The sequence below is a fragment of the Lottia gigantea genome (assembly GCF_000327385.1).
Source record: "Lottia gigantea unplaced genomic scaffold LOTGIsca_104, whole genome shotgun sequence".
Taxonomy (NCBI): Eukaryota; Metazoa; Mollusca; class Gastropoda; family Lottiidae; genus Lottia; species Lottia gigantea.
Genome location: NW_008706849.1, coordinates 104,184 through 120,725, shown reverse-complemented (window position 1 = coordinate 120,725; position 16,542 = coordinate 104,184). Strand labels below are relative to the sequence as shown.

The 16,542-nt window shown below is 34.6% G+C and overlaps 3 protein-coding genes across 3 annotated transcripts; all 3 read left to right on the top strand.

Annotated features, from left to right (window-relative positions):
• Positions 1–1,408: 1,408 nt before the first annotated feature.
• Positions 1,409–5,494, top strand: LOTGIDRAFT_204965 (hypothetical protein). The gene is made up of 5 exons (XM_009046630.1): positions 1,409–1,520; positions 2,489–2,588; positions 3,176–3,246; positions 3,796–3,877; positions 4,240–5,494. Exons 1-5 carry the CDS (start codon positions 1,451–1,453, stop codon positions 4,391–4,393), a joined length of 477 nt encoding a protein of 158 aa, XP_009044878.1. The 5' UTR covers positions 1,409–1,450; the 3' UTR covers positions 4,394–5,494.
• A 375-nt stretch (positions 5,495–5,869) lies between these two features.
• On the top strand, positions 5,870–9,547 carry LOTGIDRAFT_237360 (hypothetical protein). The gene is made up of 5 exons (XM_009046629.1): positions 5,870–5,951; positions 6,731–6,830; positions 7,701–7,771; positions 8,086–8,167; positions 9,130–9,547. The coding sequence occupies exons 1-5, from the start codon at positions 5,882–5,884 to the stop codon at positions 9,284–9,286; spliced, it is 480 nt and encodes a 159-aa protein (XP_009044877.1). The 5' UTR covers positions 5,870–5,881; the 3' UTR covers positions 9,287–9,547.
• Positions 9,548–11,559: 2,012 nt separating this feature from the next.
• LOTGIDRAFT_170780 (hypothetical protein) lies at positions 11,560–15,654 on the top strand (the record flags this gene model as incomplete). The annotated part of the gene is made up of 7 exons (XM_009046628.1): positions 11,560–11,569; positions 12,609–12,689; positions 12,791–12,934; positions 13,137–13,280; positions 13,375–13,518; positions 15,104–15,253; positions 15,494–15,654. 7 exons carry the CDS (start codon positions 11,560–11,562, stop codon positions 15,652–15,654), a joined length of 834 nt encoding a protein of 277 aa, XP_009044876.1.
• Positions 15,655–16,542: the final 888 nt, after the last annotated feature.

Here is a 16,542-nt window from a genome sequence, read left to right as displayed (position 1 = left end):
AATGATGACTCGTAATTTTAAGATACTCTGTAATGAGTAAAATTCCTAGTTTGAAGTTTTTTTAAAGGAAATTTTAAAAGAAGACTATTTACATATATTCCACCCTCCCCCCCACCTCCTCCCCCACAAGATGGCGCATCTATCCATTTACTATATAGTTTCTAATAGTATTTTTAAACTTTAATAGAAGTGGACTACTCGTGGTTACAATTTGAATGTGATCTGTATGAGCACAAATATCTTTGCTTAACTATACTAGCAATAGACTTTATTTACACCTTGTTTTTAAGACACTGAAATAGAGGTTCATAATGTAATTTACGTCATCCATTGATAAGATGGCGAAGTCATAGCCTTAGAAATGGGAACTTACACCCGATCAACAGCGAGAAAATTGGCGTAAAACTTACCTTTCTCAGAAAAGTGTGAATCAACTCCTGTTTGAAATGATGTAAGATATGATTAGTTTTGAGTTACTAGGACTGGAGAAGGAGAATTTAAAGACGCCAAGGTGGCGATTTTACTGCAGTGACACCACATTACTTTTGTTTGCGTTCTCAGTCTCATTCTGGATTCAATATGGCCGAAGCGTGAATAAGGTCTTTTGCCATTTAGAAAACTGTATCTTTATTTGAGGTTTTATATCAAATGTACAATTTTGTCTGTTTTGATTTAGGGATTGTCTGACTGGAAATTGGAACAGTGCAAATCCATGAAATCCAATACATATAAAAAAATTTACAACTCTTTGATCCCTTTAAAAAAAAAACATTCACCCTTTGCTTTCGAAAAATAATGTCATTCTAAAATTTACTTATAATTTAAGTCCATCCTATATAATTTTAAGTCCATCCGATATATTTTGGCTGTTCTAGGTTATTTTTGATACTGTTATTTTGTTATTTTTGTTATGAAATTGTCATCCGTCCTTAAGTGTTTATAATTATAATTTATGTACAGTATATCATAATATATATTATATATAATTTGTTGATATATGTAAATTTTATTGTGCTATTAAATTGTAGAGTATGAAGTTGTGATATTGTTCCTCCAATCTCAACTTGGACTAGAAGCACCACGAAGTGTGCAATGAGGGACATTTCTGAAAATCCCAAAATTCCTCCCTCTTCCCCCTTGCACCCAATATTCCTGCATTATTCATTAATCAAATTTTAAACTGGCTCATAGTTTGCAAAATTTAAAGTGCAAAATATGTATAAACACATCTGTCAAATATTATTAAAGAAAATCCTCACGAATATATTATTTTTGCAGATTGTAGTCAAAGGGAGGCAATTCAAGTTAATTGTTGTCTGAATACAAATTCTTACTTTGAAACTTTCCCAGTACTGGAAAATGACCTTTGACCTTTGAACTCATGTGCTGAAAACTTGCTGGATCACTAGTTGAAGTCAGAAATTCCCTAGAATTGGAGCCTAACCCCAAGATGACAAATATAACGTTAGAAGATATTGTTTTGCCCGGCACCGTGTCCATATTTGCTGCACTTCAATTGAGTGAGTTGTCCTTTTATAGCCGTATAGTTCAAGACTTGGACTTTTCATTACTTTCAGTTTTGGACATGACATGGCCATGATGGTACAGGTGGGACTCTTTGGAGAGACCAGTACAAACCTGCTTAATGTGGTGAGAATATGTCTTCTCCTTGCAGAATTGTACTGTATGACAATAACAAAATTTATAAGGTGGTGTCCGGATGCATGAATTTATTTAGATTATGTAACTACAATGTCAATTGAAAGATTATTAAAAGTGCAAAACTTAGCAATTTTGGGGTTGATTATGGCCTAAGCTAGTCCAATAATGTAAACAAATTTGTTTTCAGAAGAATTAGTACTGTATCTAAATAATATAACTCCTTCAATATATACCGTACCTAAAATTAGAAATTTCACTTTTAATTTCTATCTTAACTGGCTTTGCCCCTGCCTGAATACTTAATTTTTGTACAAGATGAACATGCTCTGACAGAATTTGCCAATCGCCAACCAGAACGTTAGCCCCACCTACTTTATGTCACGTGACGTAAATGCTTCAAGACGAGCGGAGGTTAGACAAACAACGATGCGTCTTTAAAGTTAGTGCAAGCACTGTCAAAAATGAAATTAATTTGTCTTTGGTCTTCTAACATCTAAGCTTTAGTTAAATGATAGCAAAACTTATCATAAAAAAATTCTTTCTAACATGGCAGAGTTCCAAAAAAAAAAAGAGCGATCAATTTAATTTTCAAAATTATGGATGCACATGGAAAAGAAAACTTAAATTTCAACAATAAGCTGTGAACACTATTGATGATTAGAATTTAGCCTAGCCAAACAATTCCTATTTCTGAGACTAAGGTGCATTCAATCACATGGATGGTGAATGTGGCCCATTAAATAGGCTTTAAGTGTCACTGTAGGTTATATCAAACCAGACCAGATAGCTTGCTAAGGAAGTATAACATGTTAAATTTATTCTGCAGCAAGAATCGCAAAAAAAGTGGGTGTAATGAGAGGCAAGTTTAAGATAGCTTTTCCTGCTACAACTGGTGAGCCAACATTTGAAAGAGCCTTTCGTGCACAGTAAGTTATCTTTATTTACATATTTGCAATTGTTGTGGTAGTCCACAAAGGCCTTGAGTTGGTCTTTGACTTAAAGGGATAAGTGTACTATTTTTTTGACCAATTGTACCTTAGTCTCAAAAGCAGGAATTTTTTCATTTTTTCTTGAGACACTACCTTATATAGAAATGACATCTGTAAAAATAGGAATTATGCCGTTTCTAGTACTTTTGAAGAATATTTACATATATGGAAGACTCAAATCAACCCCCCCAAAATGAAACATCAGTCCATCTAAGTCTTTAACCCCCTGAGAGGAGAGGCTATCATTATTATTTTGAAGTTGATCACTGACAAGTAATCTCTGTTAAATTGTCTTTAGTGATAAAATACCAAGTTAGTATGATATGATACGATGAACAAAATATTATGTGTTATCTTTTCTATATTTTTACAGCCATTGTTTTAAGACTTGACGAAAATGTCTAAATGTAAGTTGTGTAAAAAAAAATAGGGAATAATAAAATTATCTTCAAAATGTGTTAAAACAACTAAAAAAAAACAGGAATCTTGCCCCTTCTGATAATTATGAACCTTTTATATTCCAGACAAAATACATTAGAATTTATGCCAATTTTTATGCCATGTTTATGGGTATCTGGTATATTTTTTCATCCAGGTAGGCCTATGTTCAGTAAAACTCAGGGCTGCAACGATGAATCGTGATTTTTCCTTCTTATTGATGCATCGGATAAAAATAATCGTGATGTATCGGGACGATTAATTCTTAGTCCCCTTTAATAACAAATAACACAGAATCCTTGTGTGTATAAGAAATTGTGTCATGTTTTCATTTTCCAAGTATGATTTTCACATCAAAATTTGACTTTAAAACATGAGATTTTTTTCACAATTCCTTACTTTTAAATATTCTCAAGTGCTTAATAGTGACAAACTTGTTAGTAATTTTACAAATTTCTACTATTTTTTTCTCTTTCCTTCTCTAATAAATGAATTGCAATAATAATCACAATAAATGTGATACAGGTTTTATCAGTTATTTGAAAAGATATGTAAAGGATTAGGGCTGGTTTAAAATTCTAATTATTGAATTTCAAATGGCACAGAACATGAGATGCATTACAATCTTGTCAGATCATGGATGGCATATGGAATCATCCTCAGAAAAAACACAAAACGAAATATACAATTATCAATTTGGTTTCAGTTCCCTCAGCACTAGCTGGTGTAGTTTATCTCTATTCAAGACACAGATATTTTGAAGGATATATTAAAAGTGTAGAAGATAGGTAAATGTTTAATATTTGAAATTTCTTGTGTTATCTGAAAAGGGTGTGATAACTGATATTTTGCTGGCTCCCAAAAATACATGAGACAAATTTGTTGTATAAGAAAAAGTGTCTCTTTTGGTGAAAAAGGCAAATTTTAAACATTTTCATCTAAGGAATATTTATTAAAACAAATATATTTTTGATATTTTTATTTGACCAACCATATAAAATATAAATAGATAAGAACACTATTATGGATATACCACTCCTTCCTTTAATTTCTTAAAATATAATTTAAGTTTTTTTCTCATATTGAAATTTCTGGATGGTCAAGGTATAAGACTCCAGTTTTAAAATTCAAAGTACCTTATCAATTTCAGGCTGCCAGGGTTCAAGTTAGGTGTTCGATGTTTAATGGTCATGTTATTTATGAGTTCTTGCGGACTATCCACTACTTTACTACGAAGATATGCTGATATTGATATAGCTCAAACCTTCTGGCAGATAGTAGAGAAATATTTACCATCCAAATAAATTCTTATCTTAAAGGAATACTACCTCAATTTCTTTCTTTTTTTTAACCTTGGCCAATAAGAGTATATATTCATCAGTGGACTTACATGGTGTCATAATATATAACAGAATTCCTCTATAATCCAATAAATCCATAAAACCGAGTAATTCAACTGGTGAAAATAAACTGGCCAATTTTGAGAAGTTGAATTTTAAGAGGTAGTATTCCTTTAAATCATTTTAGATAAAATTTAGCACAAGCCTTAATGAATCATAGTTTGAAATTTTGTAGATAACATTTTAAAGATGTCTTTAATTTTTTTATTTAAATTTTGCATTTTTTTATTTTCATTTGAAGCATAATTGACTTCTAAATTCAGAGAAAACACACAGCATTTGAATTAGATTTTATGTTCGAAAATCAGTTTTTTGATAAAATTGTCAATATAGGCACATATGACTACTGTATTTTGAAATTTCAGTTTGACAGAAAGCTATTTCAGCAGTATTATTTTTCTTTTTAAAAGGACATTCCGCTTTTTTTGTAGGTCGAAAATGTTTTTAGCTCAAATTTGTGCCGTTAATCATTACGTATGGTTATGCTTTTTGATAGATGTTTGGAAACTACTGTACGGATTTAAGTAAGATAAACACCTAATTGTAGAAAAATATGTCTCCTACGTATTCTGAAGGTTTCAACTAAATATATACGAGGCATTAAAACACCGAAACTAGGTCACACTGCTTAATTAACAATTAGTACTCTTAGTTTTTAATTAACCCTTTCAAATTCAGTTTGATCAAGTAGATCATAGATATAAATAGCATACTTTAGAAATATTTTCAGGTATAATTTACGTTTTTGAAAATAAAATTTTTTTTATAAAAAGGCAGAATACTTTCAGTTTGAATTTCTCAGAGGAAAGTAATTAGGTGAAATATAATTTTACAAAACAAAATATTTTGTCAGTGTAGTACAATAAAAATAAAAAATTGTTGAAAAATAAACTGTTATTGAAAGAAAGTGAATCCAAATCACAACATATCAAATTGCTGCATTAAATGTAGTTATCTTTATTATTATGATATTTTTTAATAAATTGATAAACTATTTTGGATTTTATGGTATGTTAATATGTTAAAGTATAGTCATCTCAATATATGGAGCTCAATTTCAGCTATCTGTACCACTTTTCAAAAGTTTTATTTGCATTTAATTGTAAGAGAACTGGACAATGATTTTAATTCTGCATATTAATACAGTCACCTGAATTTGAACTCTACTGGCGGGTCAAGAGGATATTTGGACGACCACCCCTTTAAGCACTCAACTGGGGTCTGTAGCCAGATTGTCAGCACAAAGTGTTATTTTGAAACCTTCCTTTGGAATAAAAGTAGCTATGTTTACAACATTGAGCTGAATTCCATTGATTTTTAGCGAGGAAAATAATTTATTTTGCATACAAATGCGTCAGTAATTCCCCGGAAATGAGTGACATTCTATCCAAAATGGACGCCTTAAGACTGGGAGATCTGGTATTTCCAGGAATGGTGTCGATATTGGCCTCGTATCAGATTGGTAAGTGAAGTTATGTTATTATCTATATACTGTAGCCTAGTGCTTTATAACAGCCAGGGTTCATCTCAATAAACGCACAGCTGATATCAAGGTCAAGGTACAAGAAGATGCAGCCAATTTTACTGAAAAAAGCTATTTCGTAACATTCCCGATTTGCTGTCATGACAATGTCTCCAAATTGGCATTTTTAGAGAGGAGATTTGAACCGATGGTCTATTGTTGAAATTCTCATTGACCTTTTACTGACTTTTAAGGGATTCCAAAGGTGTTAAATAACTCATAGGATAGGCATAGGCCCAGGCCCGTAACTGAAAAAAGGGAGGGGGAGAGGGGTGTCCCCCATGGAACTATATGTGCCCCCCTGCAAAATTGAACAAATTGTCAATTTGAAGCTGAAATCAGTCTTATCAGCTATTGCCCCCCATGCAAATGCGGCCGCCCATTTGGCTGGTTACGGGCCCTGTATAGGCCTGTTTAATGAGTATATGTAACGCTTCGGCTATATAAGATCAGCTCTGAGCATTAGATTGCGAATTACCGTGCAAAGTTTTTGGTTCAAAATCAGATCGTCAGATTTTTCTGGGACGGGAAATTGGAATTTGTAAAGAAAAAACCTAAATGTCCCTGGTTTGATACAAGTTGACGTCGGCATGAAAGCCTCTTTATAACCATGTTCCATACAGGCCTAAGAAGGATGAGCGTGGGCAATATTAAGGGTCTATTTATCTCGCACTTTCGGAGCTAGCCCTTTCTTACTTTATGAACTTTATATTTTATAGTCACATTTGCTCAGAGAGTGAGTAACGTACGGAACAAGGTAAAACTTCCCTTTCCCCAGACAACGGGTAACGTGGCTTTTGAAAGAGCATTCAGAGCACAGTAAGTTAGATTTTTGTCACATTTTATCTTGAAGAGGTTAAGTCGTCTTATTATGCCAATAGCTTCGGCTATTTACAGCGAAGCAAATTATACAGTATCTTTATTATAGCTCTTTAGAGCTATGAAAACAGTTAAGTAGCTCTATAACAGACAGTAAGCTCTATGACAGACAGAAAGCTCTATAACATTACATCTAGCTCCATAACAGAAAAGTTGGAGAACACTTGGTTAACTCTATAAAAGAATTGCTACTACTGTATAACAGAACAGATAGTTAGCTTTATATCAAAACATTTAGTTAGCTCTATAATAGAATCGTTCCCTCATAAACAGAACAGATAGTTAGCTTTATATCAAAACTATTAATTAGCTCTATAATAGAATTGTGTAAAATTGGTAGACGCCCTCTTTGTAGAACAGTGAGCTCTATAATAACATTTAGTAGGCCATAGAGAAATGTCTATAGTTTTATACAATTCTGAGGTTTCAGACACATGAACAGCCTTAGTTGCCGATTTTTGTCGCCGACTCAAATCTTGAGTTAAATCTCGCGTGTGTCCGCGCTTCCACGACAAGACAATCGTGTTGCCGATCGGGTTTATAATATCAAACAAGTTTCATACTTGTCCCCAATAGTTCAGCATCCAATCAGATTTATTTTCCTTTCTGTTCTGTACGTGATTATCAACATAGTGGAAAACGACTGAATTTTGTCACCTCGTGTGCCCACAGCCGGTCGATGAAACTCTTACAAAACTCTAGTTTTTCGCCGACCAAGATGGTTCGTGTACCCGGACCTGTAGACTTTGAAATTTGATTCTGTTTAGCATGCATAACCTTCCTATCTTTCTGTAATCTTTTTAATTACAGTCAGAATTCATTAGAATTTATTCCTGTAGTTATGCCAAGTCTATGGGTGTCTTCCATATTTTTCCATCCAAGTAAGTATTAATGATTGATTTTATATTTAATGCAGACCTGCCACCTCCTCGTGGGGTACTAACTAAAACATGAACCGAAAGTAAACGACCAGAAACGGCCAAAGAAAAGGTAAAACGACCAGGAATCGAGCGGAAAAAACGAACAGGAAACGACCTTAAACGATAAATTTTAAGCAAGCTTAATAAGCCAAACTTTAGACTTGTAAAGATTGGTCGTCGATTCAAAAGTGATGGATTTGTATTCCATTACACTACGACAATGGCCTTCCTTAGGATAGTATAATATTATGTGACTATTATTTATTCATTTGCAGTTCCGTCTTCCATGGTTGGTTTAGTTTATCTTTATTCACGACAGAAATATTTTAATGGTTATAGTAGAAGTGTTGAAGAACGGTAAGAAACATTGATAGATGTGGGCATTTAGTATCGTAGAACAACTACCATTGTACCATTGTTCTCTGTAATAGCTTTGAGCTTCCATATTAATGCTCATCTCTGCACATACTGACCGATCGTTTAGGAACGGCGTACATCTAGAGATGTAGTCAGCGCACACTAATTGTTGACTTTACATCGCGACTAGGCCCAGAGAGTGGAATAAAGGCAGATGTTTCGGACTAATGTGGACAAGGACCTATTGAAATGCTATATAAGGTTTCTGGCCGTTTTCACGCCACGGTGAGAACACTCATGAAAACGTGTATTTGGACACAAGCCTTAAGTATGCACCAGACTAAAGGGAACGCAATCAACTGACGGCAACCGGAAAATTTTCAGTAATTGGTGCACTCGACTTAATTCAGTGATTGAATTCCTCTTAGATTCTTCAGCCACAGAATATTATTTTCATATGTAATTACAGTTAACCAATTTGACCAGTGGTGTCTAAATGAGGTGAGGGGCCACAGAAACGTCAAGGAGGCTGACTGAAGATTCTTTCATTATGTACAAATGATAAGAAATTTGAAAGTGTGGATCAAAGCCGGGTCAGCCTCTTTTCCATAGAAAAACCACTTAATATCATCTTCACATTGTCAAACTATTACGAATTTCGTCTTATACCTTGACTGCAATAGCCACTATTCTTGTATTACAGAATGCAGTGATTTGATTGGATTGCACACCAGAGAATACAGACAATCAGAGCCATCCACAGCCAGACTGTAAACATTTCGGCTTAGTATTTACAGACTTTTTGTTGAGGCCCCTGATTACCTGAATTCGTTAGCGTACGATCCAATCAAATAGCTACATTTACAAAGTTGCGTGATTCAAGAATAGTGGCTATTGCAGTCAAGTTAGTATTAGCAATTGACTACATATCTGACTTATATCTGCTCCCACTTGTATTTCAGATTACCGGGCTTCAAGTTGGGTATCAAGTGTATAATACTACTATATGGAATGAGTTTGCTGGGAATGACCACTACCTTACTCCGAACATACACAAACATTGATTTATCTCAGCTAGCTTTAGAATATATTCAGAAATATCTTCCGTCCTTAAAGTGATTGAATACTGGAATAACCAACAAACCCGGAGACTTTACATTTTATACGAAACCGGTTTTGGAATTCAGAAATATCTGCCGTTACTGAAATAACTATGTGACAGTGATATTTAAAGAATATCACGTGGATACTATATAGAAAACAATTACTAGCTTTATTATAGGTGACGTTTCAACTAGGTTTCCTCAGTCCGTCAGGCAGTGTCATTTAAAGAATATCACGTGGATACTATATAAAAAACAATTACTAGATTTATTACAGGCGACCTTTTAACTAGGTTTCCTCAGTCATCAGGCAGTGATATTTAAAGAATACTACGTGGAAACTATGTAGAAAACAATTACTAGCTTTATTACAGGCGACCTTTCAACTAGGTTTCCTCAGTCCGTCAGGCAGTGTCATTTAAAGAATATCACGTGGACACTATGTAGAAAACAATTACTAGATTTATTACAGGCGACCTTTCAACTAGGTTTCCTCAGTCATCAGACAGTGTCATTTAAAGAATATCACGTGGATACTATGTAGAAAACAATTACTAGATTTATTACAGGCGACCTTTCAACTAGGTTTCCTCGGTCATCAGACAGTGTCATTTAAAGAATATCACGTGGATACTATGTAGAAAACAATTACTAGATTTATTACAGGCGACGTTTCAACTAGGTTTCCCCAGTCATAAGGCAGTGATATTTAAAGAATATCACGTGGACACTATATAGAAAACAATTAATAGCTTTATTATAGGTGACGTTTCAACTAGGTTTCCTCAGTCATCAGGCAGTGTCATTTAAAGAATATCACGTGGATACTATATAGAAAACAATTACTAGCTTTGTTATAGGCGACGTTTCAACAAGGTTTCTCTAGACTTTATCGGGTAGTGTCATTTAAGGAATACAACATGGACGGGTTAGTTTACGGAAAGCATCTTCTAGTATCTATTGAAGGAAAACAGTCATTTAAATATTTGTTTTACGAAATGATAAATATGGGTTTCAGCTACTTGTATCCTTTTAACAATTAATTAAACAAAATCTTACAGTGGAGGTTAAGACAGTCGCATTTCCAGCGTGTTATTATCATTTCCATGACAGTTATGACCGAAGACTGAATTATTTCAGACATAACTGCATGTTAGCTTGTCAAACATATGGGAAGAACTTGTATGAAACGATTAGACCATTACCCTAGTATATCAGCCTGCGGACATTACGGATTGCTTTTTTCCGATGTTGTCGCTTAGATTTGGGCGAATGAAAAGTTTATTTTTGAAAATCTGAAAACCAGGGTATCATATGGATCAGTATTTTATTTATATTATGCTCAATTGATATTTCATGTAAAAATGCTAAGGTTAACAGCAGTGTAAACATGGTTTCTTGGTTGTTTGAATGGTCTTTCTTTGTAAATATCAGGTGGTTCTGTAAACCATTTATAATTGTACAATAAATTGAAAGACGTTGCATTTTCTACTTTTATAGCATCACAATATCAAGCTATTACGAACTTCGTCTTATACCTTGACTGCAATAGCCACCTTTCTTGAATCACGGAATGTATCAATTTGATTGGAGTGTACACCAGCCAATACAGTCTACCAGGACCCTCGACAGAAATACTGTTAACATAATAGCTTATTGTTTACAAGTTTCTGTCGAGAACTCTGATGGGCTGTATTCGCTACCCAATCAAATTGCTGCATTTACAAACTTTATAAGAAGCAGTTCGTATAGCTTGACATTGTGAAGAACATGCATTGAAAACTTCAATTTTATTGCATTATTATTAGTGATGTTATTTTCCTATTGCCATCTATATGGGTTGTATTAAATATATGTATATATGAAAAAATGAATTATCGATGTGCTATTAATCTAAATCAGAATAAATGCAGAATTATTATGTAAGTTTAGTTTGAAAGCTGAGATTGAGACACCAGATTTGACGAGATTTGACCACGAATAATTCCAACCTTGTGCCAAAATTAAAGCCCATAAGGTGTGTTAAAATCGACTGGCAATAAACTGGTTTTAAACGAATACTACCTCTTAGAATGGACATGAAATTTAAAGTCTCAAATTTGGTTAACAAGTGTATATAATTCATCAGTTGGACTAACCAGGTGCCATGACTAAAGAATAGAATCTCTGTACCAGACGATATTTCCACTAAACTGGGTAATTATTGAAAACGTTTTTGAGCGTGTTCAATGGATTATTACTTAGTTTTATGGATTTATTGGATTATAGAGGGATTCTGTCGTATAGCTAATGACAACAGGTAAGTCCACTGATGAACAGGGACTTATTTTAACCAAGTTTCAAAATTTCAATTTTCGGTGATCTTAAGAGGTAGCTTACCTGTAAATTCATTTGAACTATTGTTCACTCAGTCAAGTTTTCGTTCACAGAATATCATTGGATCTGTCACGGTAGACTTGTTCGAAACGCTCTGTTCAGATTCTGTCAGTTCCATGGTTGAACCTGTATCTGGAAAAGTTCTGTGTGTGTAAAGTAAAACAAACGCAGTATTTTACAGGTAGAACCTAATATTCATATTCAATACGCCACTGTGTTGAATCCATCACCGCTTTTCTAAAAGTAGATTCGCCCAAGAAACAATTTTTTTCAGTTTTGTTGTACCGACCACCACCACGATGCCTTTTTATTATGATGGCTTGGAGATTCTGCATTCATTTTTCCTTTGCAACCACAATACGGTAAGAGCAATTATATTTTTTGAAACGTGAAAACAAACAAACTGGATTGCTTGTGTCATTCTGCATAGGTCAATTATGATAAAACCCCATAATATGAGCCTACACAATGCAGTCATACTCGTACAGAATTATGACGTAGGGCCTGCTCTCTAATCTACTCTCCGTTTATTTCAAATATTGATATCACCAAACCTTGGACCCACAGACATTCTAAGACACATAGCATACAGTTGAAATTTTTGGGGGTGGGGTGGGTACAGGGAAAAGTTGTTTGCATTTTCAACAAATCTAAATGTCTCGCTCTAAGACGCTCTATGGGAGGTTTGAGACAATGACACCACCACAGAGTCGCCCAAATTTGAATACAGCCTCAGCAGTTGAACTATGATAAATGTGATGTTATAACTGGTCAATGTCCTAATGGATGTCAGACAGGATGGTATGGAAGTAGCTGTAATACTGGTTCCATGTCTACCATTCTTAAAATTCATAAAAATAACTGATTAATAATATGATTAAATATAACTCTGTTTGATTCCTCTCTAAACAGCAACACCCCTTAACCGGCATTTCACAAGTAATTCTTACACTATTGTAAAGGATCACAAGAATGTCATCATATAACAGAACAATGTTATAATGGTTGTCAACCAGGTTACAGAGGAGAAGACTGTACATTGAGTAAGTCTGTCTTGATTTTAACAGAATATATTTCCCCGAAACTTATATAATAACAAGGAATCTCAGTCCTATATAACATTCTTTATATTATTTTATTTCAGATTGCCAGAATGGTACCTATGGAGATGGATGTAGTAAACTATGTAACAAGAGACATTGTAAAGGATCACAACACTGTTATCATATAACAGGACAATGTACTGATGGTTGTCAACCAGGTTATAGAGGATATGATTGTATATTGAGTAAGTTTTGAATCGAACTGTCTACATTTCACCATAACTTATAAAGTAACATGGAATCTCTGTCCCACACAGTCCCGTAGCCAGACTTGATTGTTTGTTGGGCCAAGTAATATATCCAGAGGGGCAAATATGTAAGGTGTTTAGCAATGAAAGTCATAGAATAGGTCGGTTATTATATAACATTCTGTATATTATATTTTAGAATGCCAGAATGGTACCTACGGAGATATATGTAGTGAACTATGTAACAAGAGACATTGTAGAGGATCACAAGACTGTCATCATATATCAGGACAATGTTATAATGGTTGTACAACAGGTTATACAGGAGAAGATTGTAGATGGCGTAAGTATTGATTTTAAACGCATACATATGTTTGATAATTACAAAGAAACTAGGAAAAACAGTCCTATATAACATTATGTATATTATATTTCAGATTGCCTGAATGGTACCTATGGAGATAGATGTAGTAAACTATGTAACAAGAGACATTGTACAGGATCACAAGAATGTCATCATATAACAGGACAATGTACTGATGGTTGTAAACCAGGTTATAGAGGAGAAGATTGTACAGTAGGTAAGTAAAGCAGGTTATAAAGAAGATGATTGTACAGTTGGTAAGTAAACCAGGTTATAGAGAAGATGATTGTACATTAGGTAAGTAAACCAGGTTATAGAGAAGATGATTGTACAGTAGGTAAGTAAACCAGGTTATAAAGGAAAAAAACTGTACAGTGGGTAAGTAAACCAGGTTATAAAGAAAATGATTGTACAGTAGGTAAGTAAGCCAACCAGGTTATAAAGAAGATGATTGTACAGTAGGTAACTAAACCAGGTTATAGAGAGATAATTGTACTGTAGGTAAGTAAACCAGGTAATAAAAAAGATGATTGTACAGTAAGTAAGTAAACCAGTAAACCAGGTTATAGAGAAGATGATTGAACAGTAGGTAAGTAAACCAGGTTATAAAGGAAAAAACTGTACAGTGGGTAAGTAAACCAGGTTATAAGGATGATAATTGTACAGTAGGTAGGTAAACCAGGTTATAGAGAAGATAATTGTACAGTAGGTAAATAAACCAGGTTATAGAGTTGACGATTGTACTATAGGTAAGTAAACTAGGTTATAAAGAAGATGCTTGTACAGTAGGTAAGTAAACCAGGTTATAGAGAGATGATTGTACTGTAGGTAAGTAAACCAGGTTATAGAGAGATGATTGTACTGTAGGTAAGTAAACCAGGTAATAAAAAAGATGATTGTACAGTAAGTAAGTAAACCAGTAAACCAGGTTATAGAGAAGATGATAAAACAGTAGATGATTGTACAGTAAGTAAGTAAACCAGGTTATAGAGAAGATGATTGAACAGTAGGTAAGTAAACCAGGTTATAAAGGAAAAAAACTGTACAGTGGGTAAGTAAACCAGGTTATAAAGAAAATGATTGTATAGTAGGTAAGTAAACCAGGTTATAGAGAAGATGATTGTACAGTAGGTAAATAAACCAGGTTATAGAGTTGACGATTGTACTATAGGTAAGTAAACTAGGTAATAAAGAAAATGATTGTACACTAGTTAAGTAAACCAGGTTATAGGGGAAATGACTGTACAGTGGATAATTTAACCAGGTTATAAAGAAGGTGATTGTACAGTAGGTAAGTAAACCAGGTTATAAAGAATATGATTGTACAGTATGTAAGTAAACCAGGTTATAGAAAAGATGATTGAACAGTAGGTAAGTAAACCAGATTATATAGTAGATAACTGTACAGAAGGTAAGTAAACCAGGTTAAAGAGAAGATGATTGTACAGTAGGTAAATAAACCAGGTTATAGAGTAGATGATTGTACAGTAGGTAAGTAAACCAGATTATATAGTAGATGATTGTACAGTAGGTAAATAAACCAGGTCATAGAGTAGATGATTGTACAGTAGGTAAGTAAACCAGGTTATAAAGAAGATGATTGTACAGTAGGTAAGTAAACCAGGTTATATAGAAGATGATTGTACAGTGCGTAAGTAAACCAGGTTATAAAGAAGATGATTGTACAGTAGGTAAGTAAACCAGTAATCCAGAATATTCCTCAGCTTGCAAAGTAATCATCAAATTCATGTGATAGAATTCATTGATATACAACAACATTATACGTTTCTTTTTAATATCAGAATGTCCTGATGGTTTCTATGGTGCTGGTTGTCAGAAGAATTGTAATAATAGAAAATGTCTGAAGAATTCAACGTGTGATCATGTGACAGGAGAATGTATTGGTGGATGTTCTGTGGGTTATAGTCCAACAATTCTAGATTGTACTCAAGGTAATATAGAGTTTTTTTTATTAACTATTGAAAAGTTCATTCTGCCTATTTTTTTGAGTTTACCGCTTTTTGTACAAAACTCGTTAAGTAGACCTTGACTTAAACCTTACCATGAGAACAACACAAACCTGAAGTGACAAAACTAAGCCTTATATATTCTCTAGCTTGTACGAAGGGAACATATGGTGCTCAATGTTCAGAATTTGTTTTTAGAATGTGCGACTGGTTTGTATGGAACAGGCTGCAGTAAGAAATGTTCAGATAGAAAATGTAATGATAATTTAAACTGTAACAGTAAAACAGGAGAATGTATTGATGGATGTCAACCAGGTTTTCAGTCAATTGATTGTTCCTATGGTAATAATATCGTTTTAGTTCTGCAACCTATCAAAAATATATAGCTTGAGAAAATTGCGGTTTGACTTATCTATGACACATTATAGAAAAAGAGTGGTTCTTACACCTCATAAGAAAAGGGGGGCTGGGGTCCTAACACCTCATAGGAGGAGGGAGGTCCTTACACCTCATAGGAAGAGGGCGGTCCTTACACCTCATAAGAAAAGGGTGATCCTTACACCTCATAGGAAGAGGGCGGTCCTTACACCTCATAAGAAAAGGGTGATCCTTACACCTCATAGGAAGAGGGCGGTCCTTACACCTCATAAGAAAAGATAGGAAAAGGTTGGTCCGTACAACTCATAGGAGGAGCGAGGTCCTTACACCTCATTGGAAGAGGGCGGTCCTTACACCTCATAAGAAAAGGGGGGCTGGGGTCCTAACACCTCATAGGAGGAGGGAGGTCCTTACACCTCATAGGAAGAGGGCGGTCCTTACACCTCATAAGAAAAGGGTGATCCTTACACCTCATAGGAAGAGGGCGTTCCTTACACCTCATAGGAAAAGATAGGAAAAGGTTGGTCCGTACACCTCATAGGAGGAGGGAGGTCCTTACACCTCATAAGAAAAGATAGGAAAAGGTTGGTCCGTACACCTCATAGGAGGAGGGAGGTCCTTACACCTCATAGGAAGAGGGCGGTCCTTACACCTCATAAGAAAAGGGTGATCCTTACACCTCATAAGAAAAGGGAAGTCCTAACACTCAATAGGAGAAGGACGGTCCTTACACCTCATAGGAAGAGGGCGGTCCTTACACCTCATAAGAAAAGATAGGAAAAGGTTGGTCCGTACACCTCATAAGAAAAGATAGGAAAAGGTTGGTCCGTACACCTCATAGGAGGTGGGAGGTCCTTACACCTCATAAGAAAAGGGTGATCTTTTCACCTCATAGG